The sequence below is a fragment of the Microtus ochrogaster genome, chromosome 8, assembly GCF_000317375.1.
Source record: "Microtus ochrogaster isolate Prairie Vole_2 chromosome 8, MicOch1.0, whole genome shotgun sequence".
NCBI lineage: Eukaryota > Metazoa > Chordata > Mammalia > Rodentia > Cricetidae > Microtus > Microtus ochrogaster.
Window position 1 is genome coordinate 21,419,894 of NC_022015.1, and position 24,243 is coordinate 21,444,136.

The 24,243-nt window shown below is 42.8% G+C and overlaps 1 protein-coding gene across 2 annotated transcripts in view; it reads left to right on the top strand.

Moving 5' to 3' along the window:
• Inpp5f (inositol polyphosphate-5-phosphatase F) overlaps positions 1 to 24,243 on the top strand; it is an 83,108-nt gene that overhangs the window by 30,764 nt on the left and 28,101 nt on the right. For both annotated transcript variants that reach the window (XM_013347870.2, XM_005351350.2), the window contains 7 exons: positions 9,892 to 10,028; positions 15,220 to 15,348; positions 15,535 to 15,702; positions 15,807 to 15,863; positions 19,240 to 19,438; positions 20,034 to 20,213; positions 21,093 to 21,160. In XM_013347870.2, coding sequence (XP_013203324.1) covers positions 9,892 to 10,028; positions 15,220 to 15,348; positions 15,535 to 15,702; positions 15,807 to 15,863; positions 19,240 to 19,438; positions 20,034 to 20,213; positions 21,093 to 21,160 — 938 coding nt within the window. The remainder of the gene's footprint in view (positions 1 to 9,891; positions 10,029 to 15,219; positions 15,349 to 15,534; positions 15,703 to 15,806; positions 15,864 to 19,239; positions 19,439 to 20,033; positions 20,214 to 21,092; positions 21,161 to 24,243) is intronic.

A 24,243-nucleotide genomic window follows, 5' to 3' on the forward strand; every position in this document is an offset into this window, starting at 1 on the left:
TTTTTGTTTTTTTTTTTTTCTTTTTGGAGCCTGTCCTGGAACTAGCTCTTGTAGACCAGGCTGGTCTCGAATTCACAGAGATCCGCCTGCCTCTGCCTCCCGAGTGCTGGGATTAAAGTCGTGCGCCACCACCTCCCGGCTGTTTTTAAGTTTAAAATAAAATTATTGAGCATTTAAGTACAGGTTGACTTTTGTGAATTACAAAAGCATATTGCTGGAGACAATTTGTAACTTTCTTTTACTAGGTTCTTTGATTATATTTTAAATAGTGTTCTTATTATGAAAAAATTTTATAAATATAAGGGACTGCTTATCACAGACAAATAGTATAGGGGTTTTTTTTCTTTTTCTTTTTTCTTTCTTTTTTTTTTGAGACAGTTTCTCTGTAGCTTTGGAGCCTAGCCTGCAACTCACTCTGTAGACCAGGCTGGTCTCGAACTCACAAAGATCCGCCTGCTTCTGCTTCTGCCTCCCAAGTGCTGGGATTAAAGGTCCCTGCTAGTAGAGGGTGTTTTATTTTTTTTATTATTTATTTTTTATTTTTTATTTTTTTGGTTTTTCGAGACAGGGTTTCTCTGTGGCTTTGGAGCCTGTCCTGGAACTAGCTCTGTAGACCAGGCTGGTCTCGAACTCACAGAGATCCGCCTGCCTCTGCCTCCCGAGTGCTGGGATTAAAGGCGTGCGCCACCATCGCCCGGCAGTAGAGGGTGTTTTAAAGTGTACATCTTTATCTCCTGTCCAGATTAAGAAGTGAAACACAACCAGTCACTTCAGAAGGTATCTTTGCCATTTTCTCCAAGCGTGTCCTTCCCGTGAAGGAAATCGACTCAAGTTTTATTATTCCCTTGAAAATGATTGCTTTTCTTGGATATATAGTCCTAAACAATTGTTGCCAAGATTTATATTTTGGAGATTTTTATTTAAATTTCATTATATTATTTGTGTTCTCTCTCTCTCCTGTGTTGTGTGTGTGTGTTTGTGTGTGCATGCATGTTCTTGGGTGTTTGTGGAGACCAGAGGTCAATGTTGGGTATCTCCCTTGTGCTTTTCGCTTTGTTTTTTGAGATAGTGTCTCACTGAACCTGGAGCTTGATACCTTCAGCGGGGCTGGCTGGCCAGTGGATGCCAGGATCCTCTTGTCTCTGTCCTTCCAGAGCTGAGATTACAGATGCACCACCCCTAAAGCTTTTGTGTGAATTCAGGCTTATCTGAGCCATCTCCCATTCTGTATCATCTGGTATAAATTCACTGATTTCAATATGCAGAACAACTCTTTCTGCGTATTGCGAATTAGTAATTATGTTGAGAGGTTCTTTAAAATCCCTTAGTACCATGAGAATAGCATATAATTCTGACTTTTGGACAGAATCATAAGGCCTCTGTTCCACTTTACTTAAATCTTCAGATTTGTAACCTGCCCTTCCTGATTTATTTGCATCAGTATAGATGTAGGGGCTCCAGTTATTGGTGTGTCTCATACAATGCGAGAAAGGATCCAATTAGCTCTCTTTATAAGTCTAATTCTATCACTTTGGAATAGTTGTTTTAATCTCTTCCAAAAACTGTTTTGGGATATACTTATGCTGGTAAATGAAACTAGAGTTCCTTGTTCTTCCTTTATATGAATATTTCATGATTTGTCTCTTTTCCTTCTCTCTCTTTCTTTCTTTCATCCATCCTGTTGGAAATAATATTGCTCTGAGTCTTATTGTGTATTCTGCTTTTGGTAGGCTTTAAATTTTTCCTTCAGCACGGAGGAGAAAAGCGTTTAGTCATTGTGTACCCTTATTAAGTATCTTAACACACTCCTACCTGTCCATATTTAATTACATATATCTATAATTCATTTACATAAGGACAAGATAATTTCATAACTGGATGTTCTGAGTTAAAATTCATTTTCTATTATGTAAATGACATGTATGAAACTTCTGAATTATTTTTCTCCAGTTTCAGTCACATCTTGGAGCAGTGAGTAAATTATTGAAATCAGTCAGGAGACCAAGTGTCAAGCTCCATTTGTTAATATTTATTATTATTTATTAGAGAACTCTAACATCCACTGCCTAAAGACTTTCCAAATGGTTTAAGACAGCAACAGTGCACAGTCCTCCAGGATCCTGTGGGCTAATGGTTCTGTTCTTCTCATCTGCCTGCTGGCTAGATCAGCAGCCACACTCACCTGAGTTTGCCTGGGTTGCCACACTGCCTCCATGTAGCCTTTTTACCTCTCCCCATGGCTCTCATCTTACAGAGCCTCTCTTCTGGGATCCTCCTTTCTGTTCTGGTGTCCATGCCTTTCTCTGAATTGTGGGGGCATCTTTTCAAGGAGTGCCTGGAAGCCAACAAGTCAAATCCTCGGGTCAAGGACCTTACTTTCTAAGCTGCAAAACAAAAGCCAGAGTAATTTTCCTAATTATGTGTTTAGGTCCTGGGAGTTCCGAATGAGATAGTATACCTGAAGCTTCTTACTTAATTACAGCACTCTTTTTATCAAGACTCCTTTACTTACACAAATCTGTCAGCTTACGTTAAAGGGAAAAATCTATCAGCTTGTGCAAAAAAACACTTTTCAATAGAACCAGGGTTCTGAAACTGAAAGTGGGTGTTTATGGGGTTTCAGATCTCTTATCAATAGCGTTTCTCTTTGCATATCTCCTTCACCTGTTTCTCTTTGTTTTTTTGTTTTTTTTTTTTTTGAAATGGAGGTCTTGTGTAGCCCAGGCTGGCCTCAAACTTCCTCTGTAGCCAAAGATGACCTTGAACTTTTGATCTTCCTGCCTCCCTCCTGAGAGGTGAGATAGCCACACCAAGTTGTGCTGGGGTTGAACCTAGAGCCTCATGCATTTTAGGCAAGCACTCTGTCAACCAAACTCCAGCCCTAGACCCTATTTATATTTTCAAAAGGGGGGGGGTTCTGCTCAAAAGATGGTATTCTCTCTCATCCCTTAGGCCTACTCTGAGGTTCCCTGTAGTCAGTGGAGACTGACCAGTGATCAAAACAGATTGATTCACACATCTAGAGAAGAAGCTTGGTCCAGCTTGGCCAAGGACCTTCAAAGTCACCTAGTTCAAAGTACATCACAGGACCACTTTCCTAGATAAAGGGAGCAGTCAGGGAAGCAGGGAGACCTAGGCAGACAACCCCAAGTCTTTTATCAGCCCTGGCCAAATTGAAGTTAATGCCTGCTGCCTCTTCTCCTCCGTGCTGAAGGCATCCACGCCTGTGGTTGCCTTGTTTGTGTGTAGGCAGTATGAGAAGTAGTGATATGGGACATTTAGAAGAGGGGGAGGGGAGGAAAGTGAACTGGGGAAAGAAAATATAAAAAGGGAGTCTCTTGATTGTCCTTATTGTATCCTGGTCATTGTCACCTATCAGGTTTGGTTTTGAAAGAAAGGAACCAGGAGAGAAGCATGTGGCGATGTCTGGGCCTCTGTTGCCCTGCTCCCCACAGGCTTGTGTGCTGCTCTGTCCCAGCTCCTCACCTTGGAAGAGCCATCCTTCAGTCCTCTTCCCTTCCCTCCTCTCCCAGTGTGTAGATGAAGTTCTTGCTCAGATTTAGACTGGCCGGAAGGAAGGAGTTGTGTTCCTGGTGCATCAGAATTGAGCTGATACTTTGGGGGCATTTTCCCATGGGAGCATCTTATCATTTGGGGGTAGGAGATGTAGGGAATAAAACATCTGTACTTAAGCTCCCTCCTGCTTCCTCCTACTGATTCTCTACATATTAACGCATGCATTTTTCTTCTTGCCTAGTACGATAGGAACATGATTTTATTTGAACAGATGTCATTGTCAATCTAAAAATGGCGTGGGAGAGCTATGCTGCTGCTCACGATTGTCACTGAACTCTGGACTCTGAGAAACAGAACAGGCTCTTGTGACTTTTAGAACTATACTTGTTTGTAGGGCAGTCAGAGCAGAATGTCACAGGTTAGGGGAGGCATTAAACACAGAATTTCATTTTCCTGTAATGCTAGAGATTACAGTATGAGCAGGACTCAATTCTTCCAAGCTATCTTTCCTTGGCTTATAGATGGCTGCAATCCCTGTCTTGGGCTTCCTTCCTTTGTGTCTTTGTGTGTTTAAATTTTCTTATAATAAACTAGTCATGGGGCTAGAGAGGTGGTTTAGCAGTTGAGAGCACATACTGCTCCTGCAGAGGACCTGACTTAGATTTCCAGTATCCATGTCAGGTGGCTCACAACAGCCTGCAACTCCAGCTCCAGGGAATGTAATATTTCTGACCTTTTGGGGCATTGGCTTTCATTTGTACAGACACATACTCCACATAATTATGTATAATTAAAATAATAAATCTATAAAAATAATAAATAAAACCAGTTATACCTTATTAAAGCCCACCCTAATGAATTCTTTATAATCTAATTCCTCTTCAGAGGTTGTCTCCAAATATGTTCACATTCCAAGGTCAAGATTTAAATATAAGAGATGGCCCAGCCCACAGTAGAAACCTAATGTTCCATTGAAACACTTGTTACGAAGCACCGGAGAGAATTCTCTGCAGTCCCAGCAGTCTCTGTTGAGTGGTGGCATGTTTTCTGAATGTGACTGGCTAAGCAGTGAGGAGGTAGACTAGATGACATGATGACCACCTTGGGTCAGGACTCTTGGTGATCCTCAATTGCCACATGCCCGTGCCTCCAAAGCAGCCGGACTGGCTAAGTGAGCTCTGGGTCATAGATAGCACTGCGTAGAACTAATATTTCTCATTTCCTCCCTCCCTCCCTCTCTGCCTCCCTTTCTTCTCATTCTCTTCCTCATTTGTATGTGTTGTGCTTGTGATTCTCTTGCCTCAGCCTCCTGAGTGCTGGGATTGTGTAGACATGTGCTGTCGTATCCTGAGTGCTGGGATTGTGTAGACACGTCCTGCCATGTCCAGTTTGGTTGGATTCCTATTTGTTTTTCCTTTAAAGAGCATAAGAGATAGCCTACTGCAGAACCACCTAATTTCTAAACATACTTTTGAAAAACAAGGTAAACTTGGACTGTTTTTCTTAAGTTAATATTTACTAAAATTATAGTGACATTAACTATAGTTACCAGAAACTCCACTGTGAGACTAAAAAGGTGTTTAGTAGTAAAATATGAAAAAGTTTAAAGTATGTTCAGTTGTGCTTTTTTTCCATATTCTGCGTGCTGGGATTGTGTAGACACGAGCTACAGTACCCTGCATTCTGGGATTGTGTAGACACGAGCTGCAATGTCCTGAGACCCTGATTATGTCTGATTATGCATCCCTGGGTGGCCTGGAACTTACTATATACTTCATGACTGAGTTCAGACTGGCTTTGAACTCATAGAGATCCACCTATTCCTGCCTCTTGAGGCCTGGGATCAAAGGTGTGTGCCATCAATCTCAGCTGTTTTCTCACTTTTATAGGGTCTACCAAAAGTTATTCTGTTAGCCTTGGTGGTGAGGAAATGTCTATGCAGAGCTGTTTGGTTTTCATTTGACTGTTCTTCCTCTGGTGTTTGCAGGCAAGTGTACCTTTAGGGTTTAATATACTGTAATGTCTGGTTTTGGGTTGATCAGTTGAGATTTCCTGTTGGGAGGAACAGAAAGTAGAAGGAAAGAAAATGTGTATGTGCTTGGCAAATTGAAGAAAAGTAAAGCACCATAAAAATATTTTTATTGGGGGCTGCAGAGATGGCTCAGCCATTAAAAGTGCTTGCTGCTCTTGGAGAGAACTTGAATTCCCAGCACCCACATCAGGCAGCTCCTCACCGCTCCTGCTCTAGGGGATTTGATGCCCTCTTCTGGCCTCCTAGGTTGCATAGATCATACACTCACACGGACAGACAAACATACACATCAGTAAAACTTTAAAAACAAGTCTTAAAAACAAAATGTTTTGTTCATGGTAGTGTCCAGGAGGAAATAAAAACTATAGTGAAATTCTTACTGTAATGATATGTTACTTTTCTTATTTATTTATTTATTTATTTATTTATTTATTTATTTATTTATTTATTTGTGTATTGATTTGTCTGCAGTCTTTCTGTATGATAAGCTCCACGAGGACAGTGGCTGGAGTGCTGTGGTTTTACTGTGTTTGTCTCTATGCCTGCTCTACTCATAGTAGGGGCTATTCCAAAATATTCAGTGAGTACTTATTGATTTAACAGATATTCATAGTGTGCCTACTATGTGCCAATGACTGCAGTCCACACTGGAGGCTCTAGAATGAGAACCAGCAATATGTCTTGCCTGTTCATTTTCCCCGTCGTTAATAGCAGGGAGGGCAGTTATATATAGAGATGAACTGGAAAGCATCTAAGAGAGCAGCCAAGTGGTGCCTGTGAAATCAGTAATTGTTATACTGTTTGTTTTTCAGTCCTCAAACAAAATTAAAAGGTCTAATGCCAAGAACTGGTAATCATTTACCATCTCTGCTGTCCTCACAGGCGAGAACTAACAGTGGAGTTTGGAGTGGGTCAAAGCCTTGTCATAGAGTAAGGATGGCGGTCAAAGCATGTCAAGAGAACTTTAATTTATCTGTAATGTTTAAACATTCTTACAAAAAAAGGAGGGGTATATTGGAGCTGAAGATATGGTTTAGTAGTTAAAAGCACTTGTTGCCCTTGTAGAGGACTTAGGTTTATTTCCCAAGACCTACCAGGCGGCTCACAGTCATTCCTAACTCCGGTCCTAGAGGTTCTGTCTCTCTTCCCTGTGTCCTACAGTGTGGCTGTGTGTTTTCAGTTTGCTGGAGAATGGCTCACCACTTCATTTGTGTTTCATTCCCTCTCATTCTGGCTGATTGAAGTATTTTTGTTGTTCTAGGAACTGCAACTCGACCATGCATCTTTAAAAATGTGCTCCAAACTGTCACTCCTCTCTTCTTCTCTCTGCCTCATTTCTACTTTCCCTCTCACCGCTCACCGCTAACCAATCACATCAACTTCTGGCGTAGTTCTGCTCTTGTGTTTGTATAAAGGAGTCTACATATTATATGATCTTATTACACCTTCCTTCCCTTTCCGTTTCTTGTTTTGTTTTTCAAAACAGGTTTCTCTGTGTAGCCTCCATTGTTCTGGAACTCAACCAGGCTGGCCTCTAACTCATAGAGATCCACCTGCCTCTGCCTCCCAAGAGGTGGGATTAAAGGCCACAGCCGCCCAATCACACTTTCCTTCTTATATTGAGGGTAGAGCAGCATAGGTTCAATATCTTCTTTTCTTTCTGGAGAGGTCTGTTCCATCCCCAGTAGATACCTGAAATAGCAGGTAGTGCCACTATTCTATTCTGTGCAGTCAGGTGCTGTCGATTGCAACATTTTGGTCAACAGAATGATGCCACAGTGGTCCAGTAAGAGCGTGATCTCTTGGTATCATAGCTGTCTTAGTTTGGATGTATATCCCATAATGTTCTCACGGTGATGAAATCACTTAACATCATACTTCTTAGAAAGTATCCCCATCATAAACAGTTCATGGCTGTACTATAATTTTCCTAATTGTACATACCTTGATATGGTTTAATTTGCAAATTAGGCTTAATAAGAGATTAAAAGCAATGAGATGAAGTGAGATGAATGACATTAGGATGCTCTGTGGGGCTGCTTGGACAGTGCTGTGATACTGCAGCCATCAGTCTGATAGCCCAGCTGAGTATAAATGGGCGGGTAACGTATACAGCATGGGTACACTGGACAAAGTGCAATGTCCTGCGATGTCATACACTGTTCAGAAGGGCATGCAATTTATTTAGTTCTTTTTGAAGTGCTAGGGATTGAACCTGGGATCTTGTACGTGCTGGGCAAGTGCTCTATCACCGAGCTACTTTCCAGTCTCTTCCTACCGTTTATGTAAAATGTATTTGTCATTGGTGTGTGTGTGTGTGCATTAGAGGACAACATCCAGGGTTAGTTCCTCCTTCCATCGTGGAGTCTGGAAATCAAACAGGCTGGCCAGCTTTTACCTACTGCGCCACCTCACTGGTCCTTACTTAAATTTTAAAAAAAAACCAAGATTTATATTATTTTTATTTTATATGTGTGTCTTGCATGCATGTGTGTCTGTTCACTCTATGAACACAGCAGAGGGCTTGGGTCACTTGAAACTGGAGTTGTGGACAGTCATCAGCTGCCATGCAGGTGTTGGGAGCCGGGTTTTTAACAGCTGAGCCCTCTCTCCAGTACTCCTGTCCCTACTTTTTATTTTGATATAAGAGTCTTATATTAATCCTCCTGCCTCAGCCTTCTGAGCGGCTGGAATTACAGATCACCACCATGCCCCCCTTGATGACCTAGAGTTGAAAAATTTTAATTGTTTATTTCTGAAATTTTCTGTTTGGTGCTTTTAGACTAGAGCTGACCACAAGTGACTGAAGGTGTGGAAAGGAAACTCACTGCTGAGGAGGAATTGTCAGGCTTCTTTGTGTTAAATTTAGTAAAATCTATCTTAGATTATCATAATGCAATATGGGTTTATTTTTTTTTTCTTTTTTGGTTTTTCAAGACAGGTTTCTCTGTAGCTTTGGCACCTGTCCTGGAACCTGCTCTGTAGACCAGGCTGGCTTTGAACTCACAGAGATCCGCCTGCCTCTGCCTCCCAAGTGCTGACATTAAAGGCGTGCACCACCACCGCCTGGCTACAATATGTGTTTCTTAATGACTGGGATATGTTCTGTAAGCAGGTTGTGAAGCAACCCATCATTGCAGGATCTCTTTAGGACATCATTAGGACACGAACCTCTTGATATAGCACAGCCTCCAGATTCGGTCCAGAACTGTGATAAATATGACATAAGTATGACTTAAGAGGCCTCTACCAGTGTTATCTTGATGAGATGTTTTATAGAAACTTAAAAAAAATTTTGGTTTGTTTTTGTTGTTGTTTTCAGGTTATTTGATGTGTGTAGATGTTTTGCTTGCCTATATGTGTATGCACTAGATACACGCCTGGTGCCTGTGGAGGTCAGAAGGGGTATCAGATCCTCTGAAACTAGAGTTACAGATACTTGTAAGCTGCCCTGTGAGTACTGGGAACTGAACCTAGGTTCTCTGAAAGAAAAGCAAGTGTGAGAATAAAATTAAAATGATGGTCTATAATTGTATACTGTACTTTATACCACTGACAGCACAGTAAGTTTGCTTATGCCAGAATTCCTTATCACTGCAAACATGACGTAGATCAAATCAAAATGAATGACACATTGAGCCATTCCATCATGTCGCTAGGCAGTTGGAGTTTCCCAGTTCAATTATAATTTTACGGAACCATGTCATTGGATGCATCTCATAGTGAGGCATATGACTGCACAGCTATATTACATAGTGAGGCACATGACTGCACAGCTATATTACATAGTGAGGCACATGACTGCACAGCTATATTACATAGTGAGGCACATGACTGCACAGCTATATTACATAGTGAAGCACATGACTGCACAGCTACATTACATACATAGTGTGGTACATGACCACACAGCTACATTACATACATAGTGTGGCACATGACTGCACAGCTATATTACATAGTGAGGCACATGACTGCACAGCTACATTACATATGTTAGTAACATGCTTTTCATCTAATACATGCAGGAAGCATGTCTTATCATGGAATACTTCGATGTTTCTCAGGCACTATACATTACTTTTTCAGCTAGGCTGTGTCAGTTGGTATCCTACCAGCACTGCTTGTACAAAAGAGTTCTTGTAAGATTCTTGCTTCCCCGTGGCCTCACCACAAGAGTGGGCTGTGTGACGCACATTTCTCTGAGTGAGACCGGACATCTTCTGTTGAAGGGACTTTGTGTCTTCATTGTGTGTTTTACGTTTTGTTTCCGTTAGGTCGTTTACTGCCAGGCCAACAGTACTCTGAGTTCCATCCATTCATTAGATTTTTTTTTCTTTCAGATCTTCCATGGTGGCTTATTTTAATTCGGCAGAAAGCACTGGTGGGCAAACTCCCAGGAGACCATGAGGTCTGTAAAGTCACCAAAATTGCTGTATTGTCACTTTCTGAAATGGAGCCGCAGGAGCTTGAACTGGAGGTAAGCTGGCATCAAAGGACTGGTCGCGGAGACGATAGACATGATGGCAGATTTGAGGATCTGGTTCAGTCAACTCTGGATGTTGTTAAAATAATTTATGTAGTCTTTGAACCTTGTGTTAGCAGCAGGCTCTGTCAGAACCCGTGCACTACAACATATAAGACAGAAGCAGAGCTGCTTTGGTTGAGGTGGTGTTGAGTGTTGAGGGAAAGATATCTTCAAATAACATGAAAATGAAGCTTCTGTCACATGTCATGATTGGCTTCTGCCTGTGTGTGTGTGTGTGCATCTGTGTGCTCGTGGAGGTGCTGTGTGCACATGTGGAAGACAGGTCAGCATCATGTATGTTCCTTTAGCACTTTCTTTTGGTTCAGTTTTTTTTTCTTTTTGGTAGGGTGTAGAGGGTTTGAGACAGGGTCTCAGTATGTAGCCCTGGCTGTCCTGGAATTCCCTGTACAGACCAGGCTGGCCTTGAAATCACAGAGACCCTCCTTCCTCTGCCTCCTGAGTGCTGGGATTAAAGGAATGCACCACCCTGATCAGTTCAGCACTTGTTTTCCTGAGATAGTCTTTCATTGAACCTGGTGCTCACAGGTTGGCTAGACTGTTTTCTGGCGAGTACATCTGCCTTTTCTACCAATCAGTGGTGGGGTTGCAGGCATAGACCTCCATGCCTGGCTTCCTACTTGGGTGCTAGGTACCCAGGTCCAGATCCTCAGACTTATGTGGCAGGTACTTTTCTCACTGAGTCATCTCCCCACATAACTGGATAGTTTTCGAATGATCGGGCTGCTCGAACTATAGTGCTTATTAGGGTCACCAAAGATTATGGTTCAAGTTAGCAATGGAATATATGTTATGACTTGTGCTAGTTAGGGTGAAGGGTAAGACTTCTCTGTTGCTGTCTTAAAACACCAAGACCAAGGCAACTTATAGAAGAAAGAGTTTATTTGGTTCCAGAGGAATAAGAGTCTTTCATGGCAATGAGCACAAACTTTGTTGGCCTGAACAGAAGCTAAGAGCTCACATCTTAAACTGTATCACGAAAGAGAGAGGGTGAACTAGGAATGTCATGGATTTGAAACATCAAAGTCTGTCCCCAGTGCTGTTCTTCAGCAAGGTCAAATCTCCCAAACCTTCCCCAAAGAGCGCCACCAACTGGGGATCAAGTATTCAACTGTGAGAGCTTATTGGGGATGTTTTCATTTAAACCACTGCAGTAAGCACAGAGAAAGTATTTCCGTACCTTGGGTGAATATTTTAGAAATTATTATTCTTATGCTTTTCTCCCGTTACTTTAAACCCATACCACAACATAGGACCTTCCCAATTGTGAAGCAAGGAGAGCTATCCTGATAATCATAAAATTTCTTCTAGCATAGCCATTTAAATCTGTCATCTCCTCCTTTCTGTTCATATAAACTGCAGTAAAAGGAACTATTAAAACCAGGAATGGTGGTATGTGCTGTGGAGGCAGGGCTAGAAATTCAAGATTGTCCTCAGCTCATGTAAGCTTGAGATGAGGCTGGGCTCCGCAGATGCTGCCTCAAATTTTTAAGTTAAATGAGCAAAAGAGGCTTTTAGAAGCTTAATTTTTTTGTTTGATTATAAAGGAGAAGGAAAAATACTACCACTTAGAAATATTAATGGCTAGGAACCGGAGGGATGGCTTCTGCTGCTCTTCTAGAGGAACTGAGTTCAGTGCCCAGAATCCCTGTCAGATGGCTCACAAGTGCCTCTGACGCCAACTCCAGAGAATCCAATGGGTTCTGTGACACCAGCACGCACACACACACACACACACACACACATGGGAATAAAATACATCTTCAAACAGAAATAATCCTGGATAATGGTGATTCAGCTGGAGTGTCAGTGTGTTCTTGCACCTGGCTGCATTCCCCGTAGGGATTTTCAGAAGCTTCCTGTCTTGTACATGCTACCCCCACTCCTACTGTCTTCTGTGGGCATCCATATAAACAAGTGCCTGTCAGGTGAAGCTGGCTCATGTCTCCTGCAGCATCCTTTCTGTTTACTGCTCTGCATGGCTCACGGCTGTCATCCTTTGCAGCAGCGGCCTCCAGCTGTGTGGTGGGTCAGCTTCCTTAGATTTGCTGAGGCCGGTTTGTCCACTGTAACTGGGGCAGAAGCAGTTTTCTTGCAGATTCTAATATTAGAATTGATAGTTTCTGCCTCAGTTGTGTTTCGCTGAGGCAGCTGTGGCTTCTTTGCCTGCCACTTCACTTGTAGCACTCACTCATCAGTACCTTTTGCCTTATTACCGTCAGGCGATACTGCATTGGATGAGTGTGCGTTTGCGTTTAACTCTCCATCAGCTGATGAACATTCACGCTCTTTCCATTCATAGACTACTAGAAATAACACTGTTGTAAATCTTTGTACCATGCAAGGTTTGGTATGCATAGGTTTTCATTTCCCTGAGTAATTCTGCTTAACTCTTTTAGGAATTGCCACACTATTTTCTAATGTAGAGTATCATATATATATACATATATATGCATATATATGTATATGAATATGTGTATGGCTATGGGTGGAACCTCAGGGCCCAAACAAACAAGAAGAAATGCATTATGCATCTTGAGAACACACCCTTAAAGCATCAAAGGCTTAGGTTCCATGCCTGCATGTCTTGTGTGCTGTATCCATTGCTGTAATTGAGAAGAGCATCTTTTTCCGTGCTTAGTTTCCTATCAGAAAGCTGTTTAAAGTTTTATCTCAGAATGGATATAGATAACAAATTTGAAAGTAACACCATTTGTTTTCCTTCGGCAACATCAGTTTTTAATCTTGGTTGTGAAATATAAGTTGCAAGAAGAATAAAAAAATGAAGGAGTTTATAGTAGTGGGTGTTTTTCTTTTTAATCAAAATTATAATAAGGGCGCATCATCCCCTTTAGAGGACTCCTGGACCTCTGGAAAAGGGGAGATGATCCTACTGCCAGCATGCTACTGTCAGTGCTATGGATTGCCTGGGGCTGTGTCCAAACAAAACATTTTATGATTGGAAAGGTTCCTAAGAAATAATTTTCTCTTATCATTGTTTTCTGATAGCACTGATTTTTAACCCTTTTGAAAGATAGTGGTCTATACTTGTCTTTTCTAACAGTAATTTTATAACATATTGAAATGCCTTTTGGTTAAGGGGGTTCATTGAGTTTATGCTTTGTTACATATATCTGTAATTCTTATCTGAATTCTGTGAAGACATATTTGTTTTACAGTTCAGTTTCTGTTTACTTTTGTGTGCACACTTGCATGTGATTCCAAAGGAATCTTAGAAAAAAAGAGTGCATTAGTTAGCCAGGCGTGGTGGCACACGCCTTTAATCCCAGCACTTGAGAGCAGAGGCAGGTGGATTTCTGTGAGTTCAAGTCCAGGTTAATTATCTAGCGAGTTCCAGGCCATCCAGAGCTACATAGTGAGTTAGTCTGTCACCCCAGATTAACTAGAATGCATGCACATGCATGTACGTACACACCCTCCCACACACAAACCCACACACACCCTCACATACACACGGTATAGTAGTAGTCTTTCTATTGCTGGGATGAAATACCATAACCAAAAGCAAATTTAAAAAGGTCTTCTGTTGGCTCCAGAGGACATAGTCCATCATGTCGGGGAAGGTGTGGCAACAGCAGGTAAGGATTTCAGTTGGATCAAGGAAGCCAACTGCTTGTGTTTTCATCCTCCCTCACCCAGAAGAGTGGGGAGGGAAGAAGAAGAAGGAAAGAGAGCAGGAATGGGGCAAGGCTCCAGAACCTCAAAGCCTGCCCCAGCGATGCATTTCATCCACTAGCCTTCACCTCCCAAAAGTTTCATAACCTCCCAAACAGTGCCACCAACTACATGATCTTATGGAGGGCATTTATCATTCAAACTACATCAGAAAGTTTCTTTCATGTATTATCTATGCCCCAACTGAATCTAAAACCGTATCCCATGATACAAGACATCAATAATTTCGAAAGAAAAATGAGTATTTAATACTCATAAATAAGTATTTATGCTAAATAGTTAATAATGAATGCCATGTATTCTCAGGGCATAGTTTATAAATGCACACTATTTTAATTAAAATTTTTTATGTATGTGGTTGTTTTGCCTGCATGTATGTCTACGTTCCATATGCATGTCTGGTGCCCTTGGAGACCAGAAGAGGGTGTTGGCCCCCTGAGACTGGAGTTCCCAACAGTCATGTGGGTGCTGGGAATGGAACCTGTGTCCTTTGGAAGTGCTCTAACTGCTGAACCATCTCTCCAACCCTTATTAAATGAATTTTTAATAAAGTTTAAAAATATATGCTCAGTTTTTAGAATTCTTGGACTTTCTGATAAAAAGCTAAGGGATAGTAGGCCCAAATGAATGCTTTTCCAAACTGAGGTAAAGCAGATGAAGAAAATAAAAACAAAGACAGTTGTCTTAGCTACTGTTCTATTGACCTGTGGGTCACCATGACCAAGGCAGCTTATAGAATAAAACATTCAATTGGCTCCCACCAGCCTTCCTTTGTTGAAACTGTCTGTCCCCTGTTCTTGTCTCAACACATCTATATTCATGTTCCCTCCTCTTACCTTTGCCAGTTGGATTGAACTTTTTTTTATGACCCCTAATTACTGCTCTTTAAATTTAACTAATCTCTGGACCCAAATCATGTTATTTGCTGATTTCCTTACTGTGTGTAAAGATAGAAAGAGAGAATTTTGAAAGGTCCAGCTTTTAACATTCCCTGTAGAGCTGACATAGGACTTTTTTTTAAAACCAAAACACTCAGGTAATTAGCATAAATGAATATTTAACGCAGATGTTTGTAATGACCTTGAAGCTTAGCAGATGTGTATTTTATAATGTTTTGTTCTTAGATGCCAGTTTTCAAAGTACTAATAACCTCAACCAGAACATTGCATCCTTTGGACATGTTGGATAAGCATAAACTGTGCTGAACCTGGGTTTGCTGCCTTTAGTCTTAAGTCCATCCTTACCTGTATTCCTGTTTTATTTGTGGTGTGGCTCCTAATTACTGGAACCGTAGCTGTGTTCTACCTGCCTAGTTGTCTCATTAACTCTTGGAGTCACTTTTAACCCACGTGTGAGCAGTAGCGTTCACTCTGGACAGCTAGAGTCAATGATAATTAATAATGATTCATCCTTTTGAAAACTTCCTTAGCTCTGTAAGAAGCATCATTTTGGAATTAACAAGCCGGAGAAGATTATACCATCTCCTGATGACTCCAAGTTTCTACTGAAGACATTGACGCACATCAAATCCAACGTGTCTGCTCCTAACAAAAAAAAAGTAAGAGTTTGACTGGCATGGGCTTTAAATCCATTTTTGATTAGTTGTAAGTTGAAGGTAACTAGATGAATCTGGAAGCTTTCTGTTTTTAATCAGAAGAGCATCGAGCTTGGGGGCTGTCCTTACTTGAAGGCTTGCGTTATCTGTCATCTTTCCATCTGACTGGTACTTACTGACTTCTTACAGGTTAAGGAAAGTAAAGAGAAGGAGAAGTTGGAGAGGCGGTTACTTGAGGAGCTGCTGAAGATGTTCATGGACTCAGAGTCTTTCTATTATAGCTTGACCTATGACCTGACCAACTCCGTGCAGAGGCAGAGCACCGGGGAGAGCGATGGCCGTCCCCTCTGGAAGAAGGTACAGCGCAGACAGTGTTGGCTCCTGGATCTCTGCCTGTTTGCCTCTTGTAGGAAACTGAAGTCATGTGTGCTGAGCTGATTCTTCCCTTCCGCTTCTTCTAGGTTGATGACCGATTCTTTTGGAATAAGTACATGATCCAAGATCTCACTGAGATTGGTGTGAGTAGATGCTTCTAGAATCCCCTGTTAGTTGCTGTTGTTAAGCAAATGTCCCTATATCAAGATGGATTTTGAAATCTTATTAGGGTGTTTCCACCCACTGAAGAGGAGCATTTATCAAGAGAAAAGTGAGGACACTGCTTTCAGGCATGTTCCAGCGGCACCGCCTCTGTAGACAGCCTGGCCGACAGCAGTTATTTACCTAAGTGTGGTGTCACACACCTGTAATCCCAGCACTCGGGAGGCTGACATGAGAGGCTTGTCCCAACTCCATACTAGGCTATACAGCCAGAAAAAGAGGGCTCCAGAAAAAGAGGGTGGGGGGTAATAAGCCCAGGAACCCAAAAATATCTTCAGAGTTCCTGAAAAGATGCTTGTTTGTTTGTTTGTTTGTGTTTACATCCATTGGGAATGCAGAGTCTTGCTTTTCTGTTATGATACCACTCTGGTTTATCTTCTGGTCGTGGAGTCGATGGATCTTTAAGGCCCGACCAGGACTCCCAGGGTTTTATCGTGAGAGGTATTTGGGGAAACCACAGGATATGGTGAGATGGTTGCATGGAGCTCTCTCTGGTTTGTTTATATTTGTTTACATATTTTATTGGTGTGTGCATGCGTGTGTGTGGCACGCACTTGCCACGACATGTGTGGAGGTCAGAGAGCAGCTATCTGGAGCTGGGCCTCTCTCTTCACTGTGGGACCCTGGAATTGAACTCAGGACCTTGGACTTGCTTGGCAGTGTTTCACCTGCTGGGCCACCTTGCCTGTTCTCTTTCTGATTCAATGGCTCCTTTCTTTGTTTCCGTTGTGCAGAAATACTGGAGTACAGTTACTTTTGGTTGCTGTGAGAAGGATGTATGAGATGGGCAGACTAAAGGGAATCAGGGTTGATTCTGATGATGATTTCAGAGAGTTCAGTGCCGCTCACCGCACCCCCATGTCTGCGCTCTGTGCGCTGGCACCCAGTTTGCGAGCTTCGGGCAAGGGGCTGGAGGTTAAAATATACAGACACACACACAGACAGAGAGACAGCAACACGAGTCATCCTTGAGTTCCCCAAGAATTCCCCCTTTATTGTGTTCAGGAGCAGATTATATAGAGATAGCCACTCCTCAGCCAAACCCATCAGAAACCACTCTCCTGCCATCAGGAACTCCTGAAGGTCTCGTGCTCAGAGCTCTAGACAAAAGCAAAGGAGCATGGTCCTCTGTTGTTTCTTCTTAGCCTTTCAGTTGTTTTCTTTCCTCCCGTTTCCTCCTCACTGTTGATTCCTAACAGTTACTGACATTTTATGCAGTGGCATCTCTAGACAGATGCCTAGCTTGTCTCTACTGAGGTTGAGGCATGGGTTGTTCTTAGCGCTCTGATATGGTGTTGGTAATGAGTGTTTGTCTCTATGTGGGCAGTGGGGAATTCCAGCGTTTGGAGAGCTTTTGCCAGACATTCGCACGTTATTGTTTAAAGCCCGTGACTAGGATAAAGGTGACAGTTGGCAACATATGTTTCTATGTTCCCGTCAAGGATCTTGGGTTTATTGCTAGAACAAAAGTACAAGTAGTGAGGATGGTGGTGAAAATGATGACTGCAGGCCAGTCCTTCACCTCATTGCTTCCCCTAACCTTCTGAAGAGCCAATAGACACCACAAAGCTGAATGAAGCTGTGACACACAGCCCCCGAAGAGCGTAGTGGCAGAAGGAGAGGGAGGTTTGAAACTGATGCTGCAAAGTGGGTATGGCGGGGCATGTCTGTAATCCCAGCACTCTGGAAGTTGAGTCCAGTTCAATTTGGGCTACACAGGGAGACCCTATCTCAAAACAAACAATTTTTTGAATATTCATTTTATTTCATTATTATTTTGACATTGTGTGTGTGTGTCTGTTCTTGAGTATATTTGAGTGGAGGTCAGAATACAACCTCAGATGTCATTTCTCAGGCACCTGGTTTATTTAGAAACAAGGTCTCTCACTGGTCTGGAGTACAGCAAGTAGGCTCAGGCTAGCTGACCAGTGAGCCCCGGGGAGCCACTTTCTCCACCTCCCCAGTGCTAGAATTCCAAGGATATACCCCATGCCTGGCTTACCTTAACCAGAGGCTCTTTGCTGACTGGTCTCCTGGGTCTTACTCTTGTGTTCCTGAGACAGATCTCGTGTAGCCCAGACTGGCTTCAAGCCTAACATGTAGTGAGACTGGCACTGAACTTCTGATCGTGTCTGTGGTTTAAAATCGGAGTGCCTTTAGTTTGAAAGACACAGGAGAAGGAAGCTCTGACTTTGAACAGAGCCCTCCTGGTTCTGTTAGAGGACATTTCAAGTGAGACATTTATGGAAATGCTTTTTATCCTTTATTCATTTCCTGTTGGAATTTTAAGCTGGTGGCACTCGTGCTTCTCCGCAGCAGGATGTGAAGTAGAGCTGGGGCCGAGGGAGAGCCGGCTATGGAGCTTCATCTCACCTGTGCATGAGGCTCTGGGTTTGATCCCAGTGCCACAAATGACAACGAAAAAACTGAGCATAGTAGCACATGCCTGCCATCCCAGTGCTTGTGAGCCCGAGGCAAGGGAATCTCCTAAGGTTCCAAGCCTGACTGAGCTGCAGAGAGAAGCCCCCTCACAAACAAAAGATGCAGGGGTCTGGAGAGATGGCTCAGTGGTTAAAAGCACTGCATGCTCTTGAAGAGGGTCTGGCTATGGTTCCCAGCACCTGCTAGATGGCTCATCATCCCCTGTAACTCCAGTTACAGGGGATCTGACACCCTCTTTGGGCCTTTGCAGGTGGTATATAAACCCTGTGCACATACAGACAAACAGGCATATACACATGAAAATAAACAAGTAGTTTTTTTATTTTTTTAAAGCCAACTGTGTGCTTTGTAATGAAATGGTCAGGATTGGTTCCATTTTGGTATAGGATGCAAGTGAGGATCGGACATCAACTTAAATGCTTTGCTTTCCTCGACTAAGAGCTGCATTTGTTGACTGCTCTAGGAAGACCCTGTGCCTTATTTACATGCACTGTTCATTATTCACAACAGCCCTAGGAGGCAGTAGTAGTCCCATTTCACAGAGGAAGACACTGAGGCCTAGTGAGGTGAGCGAGAGTCTGTCAGTGAGTTCGTGGGTGGTGGAGCTTGAACTTGTACGGAACAGTCTGGCACCTGTGCTGTGTTCCCTGTCAATCAGCTCTTAGGAAAATTGTTGTAAAGAGAAGAGAAGGCCCTTTGGCTCTCACCCTAGTGTCCAGTAAGTAGAAAATGGGGCTGAGAAAGGGCTTATGCTTGTAGCAAGCTGAGGGCAGTATGTGTTGACTGCCACTTGGGTTTGAGCATGTAGCGGTATTGTGTGGAATATGAACAACATGCCATTTATTTCCATTCTAGACTCCGGATGTGGACTTTTGGATCATCCCCATTATCCAGGGTTTTGTGCAGATTGAAGAACTTGTGGTTAATTACAGCGAGTCATCTGATGACGAGAAGAGCAGCCCAGAGACCCCCCTTCAGGAGCCCACCTGTGTGGATGACGTCTACCCACGGTTTCTGGTGGCGCTCATATCTCGCAGGAGTCGGCACAGAGCCGGTGAGTGGGGGGGCTGCTGTAAGACACACAGATCACACGCAGACGAGCTGTGTTGAGTGCCAATAACAATCTTGGTCTTGCAAGCACAGTGAGCTCCAAACTCCAAATGCCGTGATGCAATTAGAGCCTAGTTTCTGTAGTCGAGGGGAGGGAAGAGTGAGTAAAGCAGACAGAATGGCAGCTGCATGCAGAAGATAAGAAAGTCACTTGGTGTGTCTGAGTACAGGGTTCCAGATGAAAGCCTGTGCCACAGTGATAAAGTCTTCCAGGGCTAACCCCTTTAGGAAAACCATTGCCTTTCATCCAAAGGGTTCAGCTCAACAGTGATGGGCACAGTTGTGGTCTTGTGTATGTTGTTGTTTACCTGCCAGCTGTGTCTAGGCTTTCCTGTAGACAGTCAGTTAGTCAGACTAAGTGCAGGGCTTGGTTTGGTTCTGAGAGTTTTTCTGTATAGTCTAGGCTGGCCTCGAGCTTGCAGTTCTCTTGCCTCAGCCTCCAGAGCACTGAACTATCAAGCATGCGCTGCAGCTTGGCACCAAACCAAGCTAAACACATTTTTATAACTGTTGCTGTTTTCTGTTTAATTTTCCTTCAGGAATGCGCTATAAACGAAGAGGAGTGGATAAAACTGGAAATGTTGCAAATTATGTGGAGACTGAGCAGTTAATTCATGTTCATAACCATACTCTGTCATTCATTCAAACTCGAGGCTCTGTGCCGGTCTTTTGGAGCCAGGTTGGGTATCGCTATAATCCAAGACCTCGACTGGACAAAAGTAAGCATACCAATTATTTGGTTTGCAAATAAAGGATTCTATGAGAATTTTTTTTTGATTTTTTGAGACAGGGTTTCTCCTTCTATGAGAATTTTTAAAATAAAAATTGGGTGCCAGATTTTTTTAGGTTTGAATTTGTTTCATTTCAAAGCGATAATTCCCAGGGCTGGGGTACACAGCTGAGGTATGATTTCCTGACCAGCCTACTGGAGGCCCTGTTCAATACCCTGTGCTAAAACCAATAGCGACAAAAGCCACGCCTCTCACTGTGACGTTGTGTCCTCCCAGGTGACAGAGGTGAGGCGGTAGACACTGGACTGAGTCCTTACTGAATGTTGCAGTTTCTCTGGCTCTGCAGGAAAGCTCCTCACTTCCCATTCTGACCTGCTGTTGCCTTGCCGCTTATCCTTCCCGCACAGTTAGCTTCGGAAGGATGATTGTAGCCAGTGTCTGCACAAGTGGGGCCTGTGCTCGCCAAAGGGCGGTATGCAGGAAGTCAGTGAGAGAGGTGCCTTGTCAGGTGGCTCTTCCGAAAACATTAAAAAATTATTTTGAAACATTTAAATTTTAATTCCTTAGAATATTTTAACTTTAGTATCAAATGCCATCTTTTATTTTATCTTTTATGTCACGTGAAACCTTTACTGAAAGGTAGGCTGTGCATGAGTGCACATACGTGTGCCTGCCGCGTGTGTTTGTAATTTCACAGATGGCACTTACTGATGCAGCTTAGCTCAGTCTAACTGGAAAGAAAGATGGTTAGGCAGTCTGACATTTAAACTGCCAGTAACTGATGAAAAAGTCAGTGTAAAGATGGAGTGGGCCCTCGTCTGTCACAGCTCTCGGAGGAGAACTGCATCTCGTGTTGCTTCTTTGCAGGTGAGAAGGAAACGGTTGACTGTTTCTGTGCCCATTTTGAAGAACAGCTGAAAATTTACAAAAAACAGGTGGGCTTTGATTTGTAGTAAGAAAAATTTCCTTATATGTAGAATTAAAACCCAATGTACTGTTCGTAACTAAACAGTCACATTTAGCGCGAAGGTTAAGCACGCTAAGCTAAGGATACTCTTACTGTTCCTAGGAATGACGGTGGCGCCTGCTGCCTCTGGTTGTTTGGAGGAGGCAGATTAGATGCTGTCGGCCGTTGCAGACTAAGCTAGGCATCTCAGTGCCTTGCCCTGCTGGAGGGATGGTTGACTTATGTCTTCCTGCATTTCTCTTCTCTGTCCACATGCTCACATGTGGACATGCAGTCCAGTCAAGCAGAATGGCTTGAAAAGCACTAACTGGAAAACAAGTTCAATAATTTTGATACATAATTAAGATATGAAAGTCAGTAATGCTCTTGTCTATTAGGGATGACCAATCTGACTGTGTAATGACATGGGAACCATTTTAAAAGGCCAGCCTGGTCTACATACAGAGTTCCAGGCCAGCTAGCCAGGCAATATAGTGAGATCTTGTCTCAAAGAAAAAAGCAAACCAACAACAAACAAACAAACAAACAAACTCAGGAAAGCAGAATACCGCATGAAAGGAGAGAAAATCCGGAGTTCCCGGTTCATGGACAGAAAGACTCAGTAGTGAATGACTTCAGCTCTTCCCAAATTAGTGTTTAGATTTCATGTAGTTTCAACCATAGTCTCATAGGGAGTAGGAAGAAAAAATAGGAAGGAACAAACAATTATTATTTAATGATCACATTAAAATTTAGAAGGTTTTATAATAGTTAAAGGCAAGTGTTTGCTTTTATAATGAAAACTCAAATATTGTTAGCAGCAACGTAAGTTGGCATAGGCATTTTGAATGTTATTATTAATTAAAATAAAATATGCTGATATATATATATAACTGTACTTTTCTTTTTGATACCCACTATCCATTTAACATACATAAGAACAGTTTTGAGAAAGATCTGGATCTGGATGTGAAAGGTTAAGCACTGAAGATTTCAGGGGACAGCATAATGTCTTTGGCTTTAAGTCATAAGCAGGATTTACAAAAGCCGTTACCTTATCTTTCTGTGTTTCGATGTATGATTGTCTGTCACCTTTTATTTGTCATTTAATAAAGGGCAATGCCCATCTAGGAAACAGTTGTTTTGGGGTTGGAGAGATGCCTCAGTGATGAAGAGAGTGTACTGCTCTGCAGAGGACCTGGGTGTGGGTCCCAGCACCCACATCAGATGGCTCACAACCTGTGATTCCCCCTCCAAGAGAGAGCTGACATCTCTGAGCTCCCTGTGCAATTGTGCTCACATGCACAAGCCCCACACAAACATACACAAGCACACATAATTTAGGAAGAAAGAGAAAGAAAGGAAGACATGTGGTAGCACACACTTTTAACGCCAGCACTCAGGAGCCAAAGGCAAGAGGATCTCAGTGAGTTTGAGGCCAGCCTGGTCTGTAAGAGTGAGTTCAGTACTAAATAGCGAAACCTTGTCTCAATAAACAAAACAAAACCAGAAATAATTGTTAAAAAAATAAAAGTAATGACTGGGGAGATGGCTCCTTCGGTAAAGTACATGATGCACAGGTATGACATGGAGCTGGGCGTGATCCCCAGAGCTCACGTGCAGCCAGGCACAGTGCCATGTGTCTGTAGTCTCTGTAACATCTGTGTGACACATGGATTCATGTAGGCAAAACACACATAAAGTGAATCTTTAATGGTTAGGATTTGCTCTTATATCTTACACTGTGTTTAAGTGTCTTCTAGATCCATTAATGACGTACATTCCAAAAGAAAGCTGGACAAAAGAATTGAACAGAATCTATGTAAAAGGATAGTTTACAAAGTCATAAAAGCACGTGAGAGGTGCGTCAGCTCACTAGTCATCCGGGAAATGCAAATTAAAACCATGACTCACACACTGCAGTGGCTGAAGGAATAAAGATGAGAAACATCAAATTTGGGAAAGGATGGAGGCAATTAGCACTTCAATAGAAAAACAAGTCTACAAATGTGTTCAGTCAAGGGTGCTTATACAAGAACACTGTGGCGTCAGAACACGGCGCATTCAGGGAGGCATGTGGGATCGGATGTGGTCAGGAATGATTGGTCTCACTCTGCATTTGAATCCCTTGATAGTGTTAGTTGATTCATGTTTGAGTCATAGTCCTAATTGTAAGTAGCATTAAAAAGAATAAACCACATTTCAAAGTAACACAAAATTGAGAAAAGGAGCAATACTGAGGTGTGCAAGCTGAGGGAACAATGTCTTCCCACATTCGTTCTCTGCTTCCTGTTGACTCTGACATCGATTTCCAGGTGTGTGTACTGAGCAGACACTTCCTGGTTTCCAGCAGTAGCCTGGCAGTGTTTATTTATCTGTGTCCCTCTGGGTAATTGCTCTGTGGGGTGAAGGGCCCGGGGTCAGTGTGACTCAGCCGTGTTGGCAGCATTGCTCTTGCCTGTGACTGGTTTGGGCTGGGACTGTTTGACAGCGATGTATGGTGTGGGCAGAGCTTCCTGCTCTTCTAATAAACGGTACCCCAGGACCTACGGTGCCCCGCGGTTGTCGTGTCTGGATTTGATGGAGGACTCTTACAGCTGTATTAGGACTGTGAATGAACCGGCAGGATGTTTATCCAGTGTGCTGCTAGGAAAGAAACAATGGAGAGAGTGGCACAATAGTGAAGGTGGAAAGAGCCAGTGCCCAGGGGCTTCTGGGATCCCTGAATTCAGCTCCACTGCTTCTGGACTCGTTCTGAGATTTGAGTCGGTGGTTTATTTTTTGTAGCAAGAATTACCTGACACCAGCACATTCACAATGGAAGCACGGTCACAAAGAACTCTGTGTGTATTCTGTTCTGCAGTGGTTTTGTTTTATTTAAGATCTCTGGCTGCCAGCCTTTTCCCCATTGACAGACCTTCAGGAAACACTAGTACTTTTTGCTATTGCAAGAAATCGTCAAGCTGGGAATGGTGGTGCATGTCTGTAATCCCAGAACTTGGGAGGTTGTGGAGGGGATTCCAAGGTTTAGTTCAGCCTAGGCTACTCAGCAAGTTCAAGGTCTGGACTACT